The sequence below is a fragment of the Loxodonta africana genome, chromosome 2 (genome assembly GCF_030014295.1).
Source record: "Loxodonta africana isolate mLoxAfr1 chromosome 2, mLoxAfr1.hap2, whole genome shotgun sequence".
Classification (NCBI taxonomy): Eukaryota; Metazoa; Chordata; class Mammalia; order Proboscidea; family Elephantidae; genus Loxodonta; species Loxodonta africana.
This window is the reverse complement of record NC_087343.1, coordinates 226318893-226336122: the sequence shown is the minus strand read 5'-3', so window position 1 is coordinate 226336122 and position 17230 is coordinate 226318893. Positions and strand designations below refer to the sequence as shown.

Sequence of the window (17230 nt, the reverse complement as noted above, 5' to 3'; positions counted from 1 at the left end):
ATTTCAGGTTTTTCCTCTTCAAATATTTCTTCTGCCCATTTTCTCTCTTCTCTTTCTGGGACTCCAATGACATGCATTAATGATGATTTGTTATTGTCTTAGAGCCCTTTAATGCTTTGTTATTTTTTCCCCATTTTTCTCTTTGTGTTTTAATTTGGGGCAATTTCTATTTACCTATCTTTAAATTCACCGATTCTTTCTTCAGCTGTGTCACGTTTAATGATGAGCCCATTGAAGGATTTTTTGAGTATGGATTTTGTTGTCACTGTGGTTACCTTCAGTGTGCCAAAGATTTCAAATTCCTCTAGTAGTGGGCTGCCTTTGGCCTGTGCTTGGAGTGAGGGCTGGGAAGCTCAGAGTTTTTGCTCCACCCTAAGTTTTCAGCTATCCCTGCTTGCCTGCCACACAGAAGGGTCTCCCTCCAAAATTTTGTTTTTCCCAGTGGTAGATTGACATTGCTTATTAAGCTGTGTTTGCTTGGCTGGTTTTGGGAGCCAGAAAGGATCTCTATTTGGTCCAGGCTCAATTTTAGGCAGGACCTGTGTGCTTCAAGTGTGGGAGTAAGGATCCCTCAGACTTCCTGGCCCTCCTCCTTGGACTGCAAAACTCTGGTTTGTATTGGTAGTGGCTCTTGTGGGAGTTTCCTTCCTCTCCACTGTAGTAGCAATCCTTTGAGGTATTACATAGGATTCTGGATTCAGTTCTGTATCCCACCCCTCCCTCAGATGTTGAGAATTTTTTCTCCACCCTTCTTCCATCCACAATGTGAGTCTCAAAGAGAAGGTGTGAGGATAGCATTTCAAGCTTCCCCACCCAGGGCCCCTCACATTCCACTGAGCCATTGGTAAGAGGGCTCTCTAAGAAGGGGCTGTTGTCCTTAAATTTGTGTGTACCTTCAAGGAAAGAACTTCAAACACATGAAGATGAAAGAGCAGAACAGGTTGCATAGGGAAAGTATGATTTATTTGGCTGAAGTGGGGGTTTGGTTTCCTACTGGGGTCAGAAAAGAGCTCCTTGGAGCCAAGATGTCCCTGATGGGATGTGTAGGGTCAGAAGGATCCAGATCATTCTGCCACTGGAGGGGTTTGTTGTCCCAGAGTTCAGGGAGTAGTTGATGGAAAACAGTGTGCCTTCATCTGCCCCATGTATAAAATACAGAGGCCAACCAAGGACCCATTTCAGGAGGAGATATAGGTGAAGATCTGTCCACGCTGGGAATGGCTGATTTGGAGACACAACGTCAGCAACAGGCAGGAATGCCACAGGAGATGGGTCTGCAGACGAGGGTGGGGCAGGAGGGCTGGCAGTAGCAGGAGGGTTGGCAGGAGGAGGCCACACACACGGGCACACAAACAGCAGACTTGCAGCTCACGGGCACACAGAAAGCTGCCTGGCAGGGGCTGGGCACGCAGCAGGCTGGACCACAGGAGGAGGCCTGGCCACAGGCTGCAGGGCTGCATGGGGGCTGACAGCCACAGGGGTAGCAGCTGGGGGCCCCACAGGGTGACTGGCAGGAGCTGGCCACACCCCACATGGGCCGGCACTGCAGAGTCGTGCAGGACACTGGGCAGCAGCAGCAGGAGTTCCCGCAGCATGGGGCTGAGCGGCAGGCAGCAGGGGTGCAGCACAGTGGTTTAAAGCACAGAAGCCGGGGGCAGGCAGACTGGTAGCCCGTGGAGCAGCAGGCGTGGCACATGATGGGTGTGTGTGGCTAGGGTAGGTGTCAGGGAAGAGGTGGGAGCTGGTCTGGAGGCTCCTGCTGCTGCACAGCCTTTATATCCTGGGCCTGTGTGTGTCCAGACAACACAGAAGCACAACTATTGTCTTCCTTGTGGTGATTTCTATGTGTTTCCTCCCAGCCACTCATTCTCCTGGGGGCATTTTCCTGGGTTGTCATCTACCACCAATACCTTGGCTTTGAGACCAATGTCTGTCCGTAAACAGGATTTCTGGTCTGACTCTGTGTGGACTCCATGTCATTTCCTCAAGAGCATTATTGGTCCACATAGCACCCTTGACTCGCCCCAAATCACCGTATCTGTTCTCTTTTTCATTGCCCTCCATCAATTAAGATTTTGAGACCATAATGTATTCTAAGCTATATTTTGCACAGGAAAACCTTAAGCCTCAAACCTGAAGACCTTAAAGTTGGCAAACTGGCCTGTGGACCAAGTCTACCTACTGCCTGTTTCTATAAATAAAGTTGATTTTTTTTTAATTGTGGTAAAATAGACACAACATAAAATTTGCCATTTTAACTCTTTTCAAGTGTACAATCCAGTGGCATCAATCATGCCCATGATGCTGTACAATCAGTACCACTGTTTGTTTCTACAGCTTTTTCATCTCCCCAGATAGGAACCTTGTGTTATTAAACAGTCCCTCTCCTCCCTCCCTCCCCCAGTCCCTGGCAACCACTGATCTTTCTGTCTCTATGCATCTGCCTATTCTAGATATTTCACGTAAGTGGGATCGTATAATATTTGTCCTCTTCTGTCTGGCTTATTTCACTCAGCATAGCATTTTCAAGGCTCATCCATGTTGTGGAGTGTATTGGAAAATCCACTGTTTTTATGGCTGAGTCATATTCCATTGCATGGGTAGACCGCAATGTGTTTATCCACATTTGCCTATTGTTAATAGTGCTGCAATGAACGTGGATGTAAAAGTATTTGTTTGTGTTCCTACTGTCAGGTCTTTTGGGTATATATCTAGGAGTGGAGTTGCTAGATCATTTTGTGATTCTATTTTTAACCCTTTGAGGAACCACCACTCTGTTTTCCACAGTGTAAATAAAGCTTTACTGGAATGCAGCAACACACATTAGTTTGTGTGTTATCTGTGCCTGCTTTTGTGCTACCAGGAGGAGTTAAGAATTTGCGACAGAGACTGTGTGACTTGCAAAGTCTAAAATATTTACAATCTGCCCTTTGCAGAAAGTTTGCTGACCTCTGCCATATAGTAACCCATAGAAGATTTTACTTGTTCACGCAACAAACATGCCTTGGGTGGTGGCCAGTGTGCTGGTGACAGAGCAGGGAATGAGCGAGGTCTCTTGCTCATGACGTGGGAGACATGTGCAAATAAAGAAATACAGGGCTCTGGGTCCTGTAAAGGAAACAGGCTCAGCAGGTAGAGAGTGACAGGCTGTTCAGGTGGGTGGGGACCTGTTCAAAGAGGGCTGCTGAGCTGGCACCTGGGTAAGGCAAAAGGAGAGCTGGTGGGGGAAGGTGTCCCAGGCAGAGGAAGCTGTGCATACAAGGACACCGTGTGGGACCTGGTACATTCTGGAGCAGTGGGGGTCCTGCAGTCTGGGGTACTAGGATGAGGGTGCGAGTGGACCAGATCAGGTCGTTTGGCTTTGAAGGACACGCTGAGGACCAGCATCACCATCCCTTGGGGGAGCTAGGGGGTCTGAGTCTGGAGCCATCTGACCTGATCCAGGTTTTCATCCAGCCCCTCTGGCTATGGTGCAAAAAGTAGACATGAGATGGTGGCAAGATGGAGGCAGGAGCTGACTTAGGGGGCTTGAGTTAGAATCCAAGGGGAAGATGTTGGATGCTTGGACCTGAACGGCTACTGAGGAATGGGTGTGGGGGTTTTGTTAGCAGATACCTTGTGCAGTGAGTGAGGAGAAGTCAGGGTAACCCTCGGGTTTGGGTCTGGGCTGTTGGGGGAGTGGGAGAGAAAGCGTGGGGAGGACAAGTTTCAGGGAGATGGACTTGATTGCTGTTTGAGTCAAGCTGAGCGTGAGGTGCCTGCTGCCTCTGTGTGTGGGTGGGGGTGTCAGGTGGGAAAGGCGTCCTGCCCTGAGCTGAGATCGGGTGTCGTCTGGTCCTATGAGGCCCTGAGAGCCTAGATCTCCTCCTGGGAAAACAGCAAAGGAAGGCAAGTTGGGCTTGGGGAAACTTGGAGAAGCAAGTTAGAGAGGAAGACCATGGCATGGGTATGTTGCCAGGATGCTCGTAGGATCTGGATATAAATGCCCCCATGGAAAGGAGCCTCTAGACCAGCCTCTGTCCATGACCTCACATATACACACCCCTTGCACCCCAGCCACGCAGCACCATTGCCACACCTGTTGCTCTTTGGGCTACCAGTCTGCCTGCAGAGCCCCCAGCTGCTGCTCCTGTGGCTGCCAGTCACCATGTGGCCCTGTGACCTGTGGCCAGGCCTCCTCCTGGTGCCCAGCCTTCTCTGTTCGTAACCCCTACTGGGAGGCCTGCCATGTGCCCATGGGCTGCAAGCCCACAATGCGTGTGTAAGTCCACTGTGTGGGCGTATGCAAGCCTATCATGTGTGTGGGTCCCTCCTGCCAACCCTCTTCCCCCACCCTTGTCTGCACACCTGTCATCTGTAGCACACCTGTTATGTGTATCACCCCTGCCTGCTGCTGAATTCGTGTCTCCAGGGTACCCCTCCTAGGTATGTGAGGTCAGAAGAAGCCAGACTTTCTGAGCCCCTGGCTGGCAGTCTAGACAGAGTCCTGACCTACCTAGACCACCTGCCTCCTTTGCAGCAAGGCCATTGGGACTTCCATCAGTAAGGTCACAAAAGCCACCACCCGGTGTCACCTAAGCTGACAGCCAGGGTCAGCCACCAGACCACCCACAAAGAATCACCAGGCTTTGTAGCTTCTGACATTGAAGATCTAATAAATATCAGAAATGTGGTGCTTGTTGAGTTTTTTCAATGTTTTTTTCTTTAGTAACTCTTCCCGACACTGCTTCCTCAGGGAAGTAGCTCCTCAGGATTCTGGAAAGTTCCTTTTATGGAAAAGGCATCTGTTACCAGGTGGGTGTTTGTCAAGTGAGCTCCTTGGGGCAGGGTCCTTGTGATCACCCTGACACCATAATGTCATCCCCAGTGGCTTCACTTGGTCTTACATTGTCCTTTACAGCCATTTACCAGGTCAGTTCTTAGCTTGCTCTAGGTGCGACTCAGGGCAAATCCCATGACATTCTGCTCGGATCTCTTTTACGTGACAAAAGGTCTCCTGCTCAACAGTTAATATAAGCAGGCCCTCCTGGTTTAAAAACTTTAAACTTCATAGAAAAGTATAGCTCTTCCTCCTCCCAACTTGATGGGAAAGAAGCTTGGGGTTGACTTCTGTGGTTGCTGAATGAAGGTCCTAAAGACATCCACATCCTAATCCCTGGAACCTGTGAATGTGTGACTTAAATAGTAAAAGGGGCTTTGCAGATGTGAAGAAGTGAAGGATTTAAATTTTTTTTCACTATTGTTGGAATTATGCACAGCAAAACACACACCAGTTCATCAATTTCTACGTGTACGTTTCAGTGACGTCGATTACGTTCTCCAGCTGTGCAACCACTCTCACCCTCCTTTTCTGAACTGTTATTTCCCCGTTATCATGAACTCACTGCTCCTAAGCTTTCTGTTTGACCTTTTGAATTGCTGTTGTCAGTTTGATTCCATGTGGATAGTTGTTCAAAAGAGCATGATGTTCAAGGCAAACATTCTTTACCAAATAAGCTGATTTACTGTTTGGTTTAAAGAAAACTTCAGAGGTTATTTTTGGTTTAAGATTTAAGGTTTAAAGATTATGTCAATGCAATAGTTTTGGGGGTTCATCCAGCCTCAATAGCTCCAGGAAGTATGGATTCCATGAGAATTTGAAATTAGGTTCTTTATTTTCCCCCCATTTTGACCAGGATTCTTCTATAGAATCTTTGATCAAAATGTTCAGTAGTGTGTAGCTGGGTACCACTCAGCTCTGGTCTCATGGCAAAGGTCTCATGGAAGCAATTAGACACACATTCTATTTCCTTCTCCTATTCCTGATTCTTCCTCTTCTCTGCTGCTCCAGGTGAGTGGATGGCCACTTGTAAGCTTTTAAGACCCTAGGCACTATGAAACGAACAGAACAGAAGCACTAAAAACAATATTAGGTCAGTTACCTGGGATGTCCCATGAAAGTAGGACCCTAAACCTCCAAACCAAGAAGCCAAATTCAATGAGGTATTTGGTTATACATAAGCAGCCTCTGAAGCTGCTTTTTTTTTTGGTAAAAATATATCATTTGCTAATTCACATTTTTACAGGTGTACAACTTGTCAACAACAGTTACATTAATTGGCTGTGTAAGCATTAACTTTAATCAATACAAATTTTCCATCATCATAAACAGGAACTCAGTGTTCCATAAACAAAAGCTCCCCCTTCTGCCCTCCCTCCCACCCCTGATAACCACTAATAAACTTTGGTCTCTATATGTTTTTCTTTCTTTGTCTTTTTATGTCAGTGAGGTCATATAGTACTTGTCCTTTTGTGGTTGACTTATTTCACTCAACACAATGTCTTCAAGTTCCATCCATGTTGTAGCATGTATCAGGCCTTCATTTCTCTTTCTGGCTGAGTAGTATTCCATTGCGTGTATGCACCACATTTTGTTTATCCATTCATTCATTGATGGGCATTTATGTTGTTTCCACCTTTTGGCTATTGTGAATAGTGTTACGATGAACAATGGTGTACACATCTCTGTGTAACTGCTTTCAGGTTCCTTGGGTATATTCCTAGCAGTGCGATGATGAGTCATGTGGTAGTTCTATTTTTAATTTTTTGAGGAACTCCCATACTGTTTTCTACAGTGGCTGTACAATTTTGCATTCCCACCAGCCATAGATAAGGGTTCCAATTTCCACACATCCTTGCCAACATTTGTTATTTTCCGTTGTTGTTTTTTTATCTTAGTCATCCTAGTGGGAGTGAAATGGTATCTCATTGTAGTTTTGATTTGCATCTCTCTGATGGCTAAAGATGTTTTTTGGCTATTTGAATATCACCTTTAGTGAAATGTCTATTCATGTCCTTTGCTCATTTTTTGATTGGATTATTTGTTTTTCTGTTGTTAAGTTGTAGAAGTCTGATATACATTTTAGGTATTAGACCCTTATCAGATATATTGTTCCCAAAGATTTTTTCCTAGTAGGTTTTTTTTACTCTTTTGATAAAGTCTTTGATGAAGATAATTATTTAATTTTTATGAGGTCTCGATTATCTATTTTATCTTCTACTTCTTGTGTATTCATTGTTGGGTTTGATAATCTATCATTGAAAAAAATTAGGTCCCAGAGCTTCCCTCCGATATTTCCTTCCAAGAACTTTATGGTTTTAGATTTAACATTTAGGACTTTGATCCATTTTGAATTAGTTTCTACATATGGTATGAGGTATGGATCTTGCTTCATTTTTTCTGCATGCGGAAATCCATTTTGCCAGCACCATTCATTGAAGAGACTGTTCCTTCCCCAGTGAACGAACTTAGCACCCTTGGCGAAAATCTGTTGGCCATAGATGTATGGATTTATTTCTGAGTTTTTGATTCTATCCCATGGATCTACGTGTGTATCGTTAAACCAATACCAGGCTCTTTTGATTACTGTAGCTGGGTAATACGTTTTGAAGTCAGGAAGTGTGAGGCCTCCTACCTTGTTCTTCTTCTTCAAGATTGCTGTGGTTATTTGGGGCCCCTTGCCATTCCATATAAAGTTAAGAATTAGTTTTTCCATTTCCATAAAAAATGCTGTTGGGATTTGAATCAGTATTACATTGAATCTATAGCTCGTTTTGGGTAGTACTGACATCTTGACTATATTAAGTCTTCCAATCCATAAACATGAAATGTGCTTTCATCTATTTGGGTCTTCTTTAGTTTTTTTTTTTTTTTTTTTTAGTGTCTTTCAGCAACATTTTGTAATTTTCATTGTATGAGTTTTTCAGATCCCTGGCTTAATTTATTCCTAGGTATTTTTATTCTCTTAGATATGAAGGATCTTGAAATGACAAGATGATCTTGGCTTATCTAGGTGGGCTCTAAATTCAATCATAAATGTCCTCATAAGAGGGAGGCAGAGGAGACTTGGCTACAGGAGTTGAAGGCAATGCAATTTTGGAGAATATGCTGGGCTGCTGGCTTTGAAGACAGAGGAAAGGGCCACAAGCCAAGGAATGTGGGCAGCCTCTAGAAGCTGGAAGAGGCAAGGAACAGATTCTCTCTTGAAGCCTCCAGAAGGACCCAGCCCTGCTAACACCTTGATTTTAGCTCCATGATACTCAGTTTGGACTTTTGACCTCCATAATTATAAGATAATAAACTTGTGTCGTTTTAAGCCACAAAAATTGTGGTCATTTTTTAGGGCAACAACAGGAAACTTATCATCTTTATCTCTCAAAGCCTCTGAATTTTACCCTTCCTCTCTTGTCTGGTCAATCACAGCTCCAACCCTTGAAGGTGGTTGTGGAGGGGGGCAAAGAGAAGAAAAGGGAAAGAAAGAGAAAATTTTCCTCTTGATTGGTGCTGTTTTGGGCTGGGCTCCTTTTTTTTCTCTGTCTCGGTGGTCTTTGAAGCCTATTCTTCCTCTCATGGGCTCTTCTCCATGGACCCCTCTGCCCTGCAGCTCCTCAACAAGGCCAAAGAAGTCTCTACTCCTGCCAGGTGTGTCATTCTTTCTGTGGAGGCCTGTCTTTCTTCTAGGTGTCTCTCCCAGGACCTGAATCAGCCCCAATCCTCTCTCCTGGGGAGTCCACACCAGTCTGTTGGACCTCAGGGAGCACACCACCCATTCTCCCCCGGAGCGTCCAGTCCAGACCCAGCCCTTCAACATCTCAGGCAGATTGAACCCTGGACCTGGCTATCTCACATTGGGAGTGGGTCACGCACCTGCTGATCTCTGAAAGCCCTCTCCCCCATCCTGGTGTGAAGAGCTGACATGGCCCAACCCCTCTTTCTCTCAGGAGGAGAATGGGACACAGCTCAGCTCTCTCCAAAGAAATCCTTTTCTAACCTCCAGCCTCCCTTTGCTTGGTCTCTCCAACCCCTTTAAAGGCTGGAATTGGGAGTCAGCTCCAAACCACTGGGCTAGTTTGTGACACCCCTCTGTACATCCTGCATGGTGTTATCCTAACTCTCTGTGACTTATGGCATCTGTTATCTGGTTTCCTGGCAACAAATAAGACAGGAAGAGTCCAATCATTGTAACCCGCCGACATACCAGCTTTTTTCGTGTTGATGGGGCAGGCTTCACTTCTCGATTTGGTCATCTCGTGTGCACAAATACTCGTAGTAGTCATCAACATGGTGTGGGCACTCTGAATTGCTTTCACCTTGGTATTAACTCATGCGCATGTGCCACGTTTACCTGCCCGAGCCAGGTTCATGCTTTCTGACTGACGTTCCATTTGAGAACTGTCAGAAGGTACTAGCTGCTCTCCTACTGTGGACCCCTGGCAGTGAGCATGTTGTGGCAATGACCACATACCCCAGCTTTGCCACAGCCATCCACACCAGCGTCCTTGGAGTTTTGAATTGCTCAGTTCCATGTTGGGTCAAAGAGCCTGGGTGGCGCAAATGGTTTGTGATCGGCTTCTAACTTAACGTTGGCAGTTCAAGCCCACTCGGCAGCTCTGTGGACGAAAGACCTGGTGATCTGCTTCTATAAAGATTACCGCCAAGAGCAGTTCCTCTCTGTAACACATGGGATCACCATAAGTTGGAATCGGCTCAAAGACACAGGTTTATTTTCTGTCAACCTCCCAGTTCCTTTCAAATCTTTGATTGGGGTTTAGGTTGAACCTTCTCATGTGTCATTTTAACTACGATACTATGAAGAGTCTGTTAAGACCTTTGTCTGTGTCTCTATGGAAATGGTCATATTTTTCTTAAAACTTGAATAAACAAGTAATGGGTACAGGTTTTGAACAAACTCAGGCAAACAGAGGGATTTATCAGTCAGTGCAGGTTTATGATTCAGCCACTTCCTGTCTGAAGCATTTTTGGGGTTTTTACTCTGTCCCCTCTTCCCTGGGGCAGAGCTAAGCTGGGATGGGGTGGAGCTTATGGACACACCCCTAGCCTCCCTAGGGAAGTGCCCCGTGTTCTTGCTCTCGACTGCCCAGCCTCTGATGTGCTTCTGCTTTGATCGGCCTCATCTGGTCTGGCCTTGGGGTGCCCAGATGGCAACCTGGCCAGTCTGACTTGGTGCCCACTTGACTCTTTAGCGCTAGTGGTCCACTGAGACTGCAGCCTCATCTTCCCCCACTGTTGCGTGGTGTCTTTACTCTGTGCCTCTCCCACTCTGGATAGGAAGAATGATGTCTGAGCTGACCCTGAGTCCCTCTTGGGGCCCACGTGAACTTGGTGATGCTTCTGAACGTACAGGGGTGGTCCTGAAGCTCTGTGTCTGGACACAGCATGCTGCCCTCCCTACTCTGCTTGGGCCCTTCTGTTCAAGGCCTGCTGTTCCAGGTTACGTGCCAGGAGGTCAGCACAGTCCTTGCTACTCTCAGATCCGTGACCAAACATTTTCCACTTGGACGAGAGGGGCATGGGCATGGACAAGTTGACACAGGAGCTCAGCATTGGCCCCCTCCCTTCCCTCCCCTTCCCTGCTCTCTGGGAGGATGGGGTCCCTGGGTGTAGAGAGGGGAAGCAGAGGTCCCCTGGATGGCATCTTCTAGCACAACCCTTTGTCTCTCAAGTGCTTTGAACTTGGAATTTAGACTACACCTTTGTCATTTGGCCTCCCCCAGACAGCAGGCCATGGCCCAGATTTGGGGTAGTCAGGGAAGCCAGAGGAGGAGGTGAAAACATGAATAGGTCCATATTTCTGACGACAAACATTTTATTGATTATGGCAATTGACCTTTTTGCCAAATCAGATGCAAACAACCAACCCTGGAGAGGGGGTTCCTGGGGTCCTGCAGTTGTCCCTAGAGGAAGTCATCAATGGAGAGGGGGCTCAGAATTTGACAGGATGAAGACTGGCGATGGCATGGGCTATGAGCTGCCCGGTGGCAGAGGGGGATCCAGGGCCCCTGAGAGTACAGGATCATGCCCAGAGCAAAGACAATAGCTTGCAAGTGATAGAAGATTGAGCCAGTTAGCAGCAGGACTTCTGGCCAGACGAGGGGCCACGGCGGGCTGGGTGGGGGCACATGGGGCGACATAGCAGGGACACACAGGAGGAGGTGGGGGCACAGCAGGAGGAGATGGGCACACAGCAGGTGGGCTTGCACACAGGGTGGCATATGAGGGACACACTGGAAGAGGGTTTGCAGCAGGAGGGGGCAGAGGCAGGGGTCTCACAGGGGGAGGCCCCACAGCACACTGGCACACAGCAGATGGGCTTGTAGCAGACGGGCTTGCAGCAGACGGGCACACAGCAGGCCTGCTGGCAGGGAGAGGTCGTGCAGCACGTGGGCTGGCAGCTAGGCTGCTGGCAGCATGAGGGAGCTGGGCAGGGGGAGGTGTCAGAGTGGATGGGCTTGCAGCAGACAGGTACACAGCAGGCCTGCTGGCAGGGGGAGGGCGTGCAGCATGCAGGCTGGCAGCTAGACTGCTGGCAACAGGAGGGTTCACAGGAGCTGGTGCAGACTGATTGGCAGGAGCTGGACCCACAGGCTGCCTGGCTGCAGGGACTGGACCCACAGGCCACCTGGCTGCAGGGGCTGAACACACAGCTCACAGGGGTGCAGATGAGGGTTAGACAGGGGGTTGGGGCACAGCAGGTGGGGGCACAGCTGGTGGGGGAACAGCAGGTGGGCTGGCAGCAAGTAGAGGTGCAGCAGGGGGGCTCGCAGTAGCTCTCAGGGCAGTCGTCCACCTCCCAGGAAGAGCCAGTGTAAGCGCTGGGCAGGCAGATTCGGCTGCCATAGCTCCTGTCGCTGGAGCAGATGGACATGGTGGACGCAGCTGGAACACAGGCCCCAGAGCAGCAGGTGTCAGCCATGGTGGGGTGGGAGGAGGTAAGATGGGAGGAAGGCGTGAATGAGTGAGTGAGTGAGTGAGTGTGTGAGTATGTGAGGAGCTCTGGGCTTTCAGGGCTTTTATATCTCTAGGCTGTTTGCTGTCCCAGCAGGAGGCTCAACAAGCCTCCCTTCCTTGTTGTTGTTTGGAGTCTAGAGGGCTCTCATTAATGCCAGTTTAGTGTTTTGTTTCTATGACGTGTTGCTCTCCTTGTAAAACTAAGTGTATTTTGGGGTGTTGTTGACCCATCCTAACCTATGTTTGGCTCCAAAATATAAAGTTCGGGAAGAAAGGCTGTAGGTCTGCAAATAGGGTCTCCCTTATAGGGTGTCTGGATGGGTGCTGTGTTGACTGCACAAGAAATCCATCCATCCTCATCCCAACCATCCTTGGGTGGGACCCCTGGGATGGACCCTGTGTATGCCGTTTTTGAGGGCTCTGGGTTTGTCTAGGGTACCAGAGTAGAGAAACCCAGGTCAAAGAGGGCATGAGGGCTAACAGGCTTCTAGAAGTGACTCACCAGACCACTCTTTGGTGCAGGAAGTTCCCCTGAGGGCTTTAGTGCAGGTGGCAAACACGTAAGGGCAGGACAGTCCTGTGGCAGCATTTCCCACGTGGGAAAGCGGAGGTCCCTAGCTGTGCACTAATACCCTTGTCTTCTGTCCTAACACTTTATAAGGCCATTTCACCTAAATTGTCAAATTTATCAGCACAAAGTTGTTCATAATGTTCTTTCATTATACTTTTAATATCTCTCAACTCTGATGATGTCACCTCTCTCATTCTTGATAGTGGTAATTAGTCTTTCTTTTGCTAGTCAGTCTGGTTAGATAAAATTGATCAATTTTATCAATCTTCTTAAGAAACTAGGCTTAGGTTTTATTGATTTTCTCTAGTTTTTTTTTTTTTTCTGTTTCATTGATTTCCACTCTGATCTTTGTTATTTCCTTTCTTCTTTGGGATTAATTTGCTCTCACCCTCTCCCCTCCCACCCCCAGTTTCTTAAGGTGGAAACTGGCAATTGGTTTGAAAACTGTCCTTTTTTCTAATACAGGTGTTTAGTGCTATAAATTTCTCTATAGTATTGTTTTAGCAGTATCCAACAAATTTTGATATGCTGTGTTTTCATTTTCATACAGTTTGAAATATTTTCTAATTTCCCCTTTCCTTTTTTCTTTGAGTCATGGGTGTTTTAGAAGTGTGCTATATAGTTTCTAAATACTTGAGGATTTTCCAGAGATCTTTCTGTTGTTGGTTTCTAATTTAATTCCATCATGGTCAGATAATATACATTTTGTGATTTGAACCCTTTTAAATTGATTAAGACTTGTTTTGTAGCCCAAAAGATAGTAAATGTTTTGAATGCCAATGAGATTCCATCTCACTCCAACAAGGCTGGCATTAATCCAAAAAACACACAATAATAAACGTTGGAGAGGTTGTGGAGAGACTGGAACACTTCTACACTGCTGGTGGGAATGTAAAATGGTACAACCACTTTGGAAATCGATTTGGCACTTCCTTAAAAAGCTAGAAATAGAACTACCATACGATCTAGTAATCCTACTCCTTGGAATATATCCTAGAGACATAAGAGTCTTTACAGGAACAGATACATGCACACCCATGTTCATTGCAACACCGTTTACAATAGCAAAAACATGGAAGCAACCAAGATGCCCATCAACAGATGAATGGATAAATAAATTGTGGTATATTCACACAGTGGAATACTACACATTAATGCAGAACAATGATGAATCCATGAAACATTTCATAATATGGAGGAATTTGGAAGGCATTATGCTGAGTGAGTCAGTTGCAAAAGGACAAATATTGTATAAGACCATTATTATAAGAACTCGGGAAATAGTTTAAACAGAGAAGAAAATATTCTTTGATGGTTACGAGGAGGGGAGGGAAGGAGGGAGGGAGGGAGGGAGGGAAAGAGGGAGGGAGGGAGGGAAAGGGGTTTTCATTAATTAGAGAGTAGATAAGAACTGTTTAAGGTGAAGGGGAAGGCAACACATAATACGGGAGAGGTCAGCACAACTGGACTCAACCAAAAGCAAAGAAGTTTCCTGAATAAACTGAATGCTTCTAAGGCCAGCATAGTGGGGCAGGGGTTTGGGGACTATGGTTTCAGGGGACATCTAAGTCAATTGGCATAATAAAATCTATTAAGATAACATTCTGCATCCCACTTTGGAGAGTGGCTTCTGGGGTCTTAAATGCTAGCAAGCAGCCATCTAAGATGTATCAATTGGTCTCAACCCACCTAGAGCAAAGGAGAATGAAGAATACCAAAGACAATGTAATTATGAACCCAAGGGACAGAAAGGGCCACACAAACCAGAGACTACATCAGCCTGAGACCAGAAGAACTAGATGGTGCCCAGCTACAACCGATGACTGCCCTGACAGGGAACAAAACAGAGAACCCCTGGGGGAGCAGGAGAGCAGTGGGATGCAGTCCCCAAATTCTCCTAAAAAGACCAGACTTAATGGTCTGACTGAGACTAGAAGGACCCTGGGGGCCATGGTCCCCACACCTTCTGTTAGCCCCAGACAGGAGCCATTTCCAAAACCAACTCTTCGGACAGGAATTGGACAATGGCATAGAAAATGATACTGGTGAAGACTGAGCTTCATGAATCAAGTAGACACATGAGACTATGTTGGCATCTTCTGTCTGGAGTGGGGATGGGAGGGTGGAGGGGGTCAGAAGCTGGCAGAATGGACTCGAAAAGAGAAAGTGGAGGGAAGTAATGTGCTGTCTCATTAAAAAAAATTATTTTTTTGGGAGGAGAGATATTAGGACTATATAGCAAGGTGAGTATAAATTTTTGTATGAGAGACTGATTTGTAAATTTTCACTTAAAGTAAAATAAAAATTAAAAAAATGTTTTGAATAGATTTGGAAAGACGGGATATTCTGTTGTTGGGTGGAGTGTTCTTTCAACGTTGAATAGGTCAAGCTGGTTCATAGTGCTGCTCAAATAGTCTATATCCTTCCTGATTTTATACCTACTTGTTCCATAAGTTGTTGAGAAAGAAATATTGAAATCTCTGACTATAATGATGGATTTGTCTATTTTTTCTTATAGTTCAATCACTTTTGCTTCAGGTATTTTGAAGGTCTGTTATTAGGTGCAGAAACATTTAGGATTGTTGTGTTTTCGCAGTTAATTGACCCATTTATCACGTGGAATAACCCTCTTTATCCATTGCATAATTCTTTGCTCTGAAATATACCTTGTCTGATATTAAAGTGGCTGCCGAAGCTTTCTTTTGATTAATGTTATCACAGTATATTTTTACCCGTCTTTTCATTTTTAACCTATTTTTGTCTTTATATTCAAAATGTGTTTATATAGGCAGCATATAGCTGAGTCTTGCTAATTTACCTGATTTGCTAATCTCTACCCTTTAATCAAGATATTTAGACCATTTACATTTAATGTGTTTATTAATTTGGTTGGGTTTAAATCTATGATTTTACTATGTTTTCTGTTTCTCTTGTGTGTTTTCCCCCTCTTTCTCTCTCTTTTCAATTAATTGAATATTTTTTATTATTGCATATTTTTTCTTTTGTTGGCTTATTAGCTATAACTTTGTTTTGTACTTTAACATACTCTGTTTTGTATTTTAGGGTTTATAGTACATATTTTTAGTATATGTAGTAGATACTGTGTATTTATAGTATCTAGTATGTATTTCTAACTTATTACAGCCTATCTTCAAGTGATACTATACCAATATCGTATTGTATAAGAGCCTTACAACAGTATATTCCCATTTCTTCCCTCCAAACCTTTGTGCTGTTGTTGTTATACATTTGATTTTTACTTATGTTTTAAATGCCACAATACATTGGTATTAGTTTTGTTTAAACAGTCTATCTTTTAAATGGACTTATATAATAAGAAAGAAATTTTGTGTATTTACCCATGTACTATTTCCGGTGCTATATATTTTTGTATATTTTTATACATCTGTATTTTTATAGATCCATCCACATTTTCATTCAATATTTTCTTTCTGCCTGGACTTCTTTTTAAAAATTCTTGTAGTTCAGGTCTGCCAGTGAATTCTTTCAGCTTTTGTATGCCTGAGAGTCTCTATTTCACTTTCATTTTGAAGTGTAATTTTGCTGGGTATCGATGCTGGATTTTTAACTCACTTGTGAAGATTGGCTGGCATCTCCAGAGCCAGACTCCTGAATGAGGGCTGCCACCATGGGCCAGTTAGTAGGACACTCATGGTGCTAATCCACACATAGGCTGTATTGTTCCCTAGATCTCTCTGACTTCTGGGCTTGTGTTGCCAGGGCTTCTCCCTGATAGTGCTATTGTTACTTTCAAGGTGGATCATGATCCTTGGGTTCAGAGAGTGCAGCTATGGAGCTTGGGTAGGGCACTCTCTTTGTGAGACTAGGCATTGCCACAGGCCCCAGGGGCAAGAGGATGGTGGAGGTATAACCCTGTTCACACAGGGTCCTCTTAGCAGACGCCATGAAAACATGTTTCTCATATTCTCAGCCTAGCTCAGGCACTGGCCATCAAAGAGTGTGACTTATCTCATGGTTCATCTCATTTATCTCCTCTGCTTCTTGGCTGTTAGAAAATTCTGAGGACAATGTGTGCCCTAAGATAACAAGTATACAAGGTTTCCTGGTAAGCATTTTTGGCCTCGTGTCCTCTGGCTTTATTATATTTTTCCTACTCTTTTCTCGTTGCCCAATTTTCTTAGTTACTGCACTGCATTGGAAGTACATACCATATGTTATCAGTTCTAAGATGCACACATTGTCATGTTTTAGCAACTATGAAATTGTTGTGTGTATCCAAAAGCTCACAAACCTCAGTGGCATAAACTGTGAGCATTCATTGCCTGCATCTTTAAGGTGGTTGGTGAGGCAGCTCTGCTGATTGTGCGTGGGTTTGCTCACGTGTCTGGGCTTAGCAGGCTGTTAGCTGATCTAGAATAGCCTCAGCTAGAATGACCTGAGTGACTTGGCTCTGCTCCATACATCTCTCATCTTCCAGCAGGTGAACTCTGGCATGTTCTGATGGTGACGGCAAGGCAGAACATGCCCAATTACACAAATGCTTTTAAGCCTCTATTTGCATTATGTTTGCTGATATACCACTGGCCAAAGCAAACCTCATGACCAAACTCTGAATCAAGGGGTGGGGAAATGTGTTGCACCTCCCATAGGACGGGCAGCAAAGCCACAGGAAGGGATGAAAAATTGGACCGTTGATGCAGTTTCCCACAGGTTATGACCCACAATAGGCATGATCTTATAATTGCTTGTTGTTAATTGTGGCCATCAAGTTGGCTCCCACCCATGGTGACCTTATGTATAACAGTACAAAACATTTCCTGGTCCTGCATCATCTTCATGATTGTTGGTATGTTTGAGTTCATTGTTGTCATTGTACACATTGTATATTC

General features: G+C 45.3%; 2 protein-coding genes across 3 annotated transcripts in view; one reads left to right on the top strand and one right to left on the bottom strand.

The window, feature by feature from the left end:
• The window catches only part of TSPEAR (thrombospondin type laminin G domain and EAR repeats), a 211915-nt gene that overhangs the window by 41916 nt on the left and 152769 nt on the right, over positions 1-17230 (top strand). The gene's annotated exons all lie outside the window — the stretch shown is intronic.
• On the bottom strand, positions 10905-11952 carry LOC100662692 (keratin-associated protein 10-12-like). The gene has a single exon (XM_064279549.1). It carries the CDS (start codon positions 11751-11753, stop codon positions 10905-10907), a length of 849 nt encoding a protein of 282 aa, XP_064135619.1. The 5' UTR covers positions 11754-11952.

Coding starts and splice junctions, on each gene's coding strand:
- LOC100662692 (XM_064279549.1), bottom strand. CDS start 11,753: ATGGCTGACACCTGCTGCTCTGGGGCCTGTGTTCCAGCTGCGTCCACC.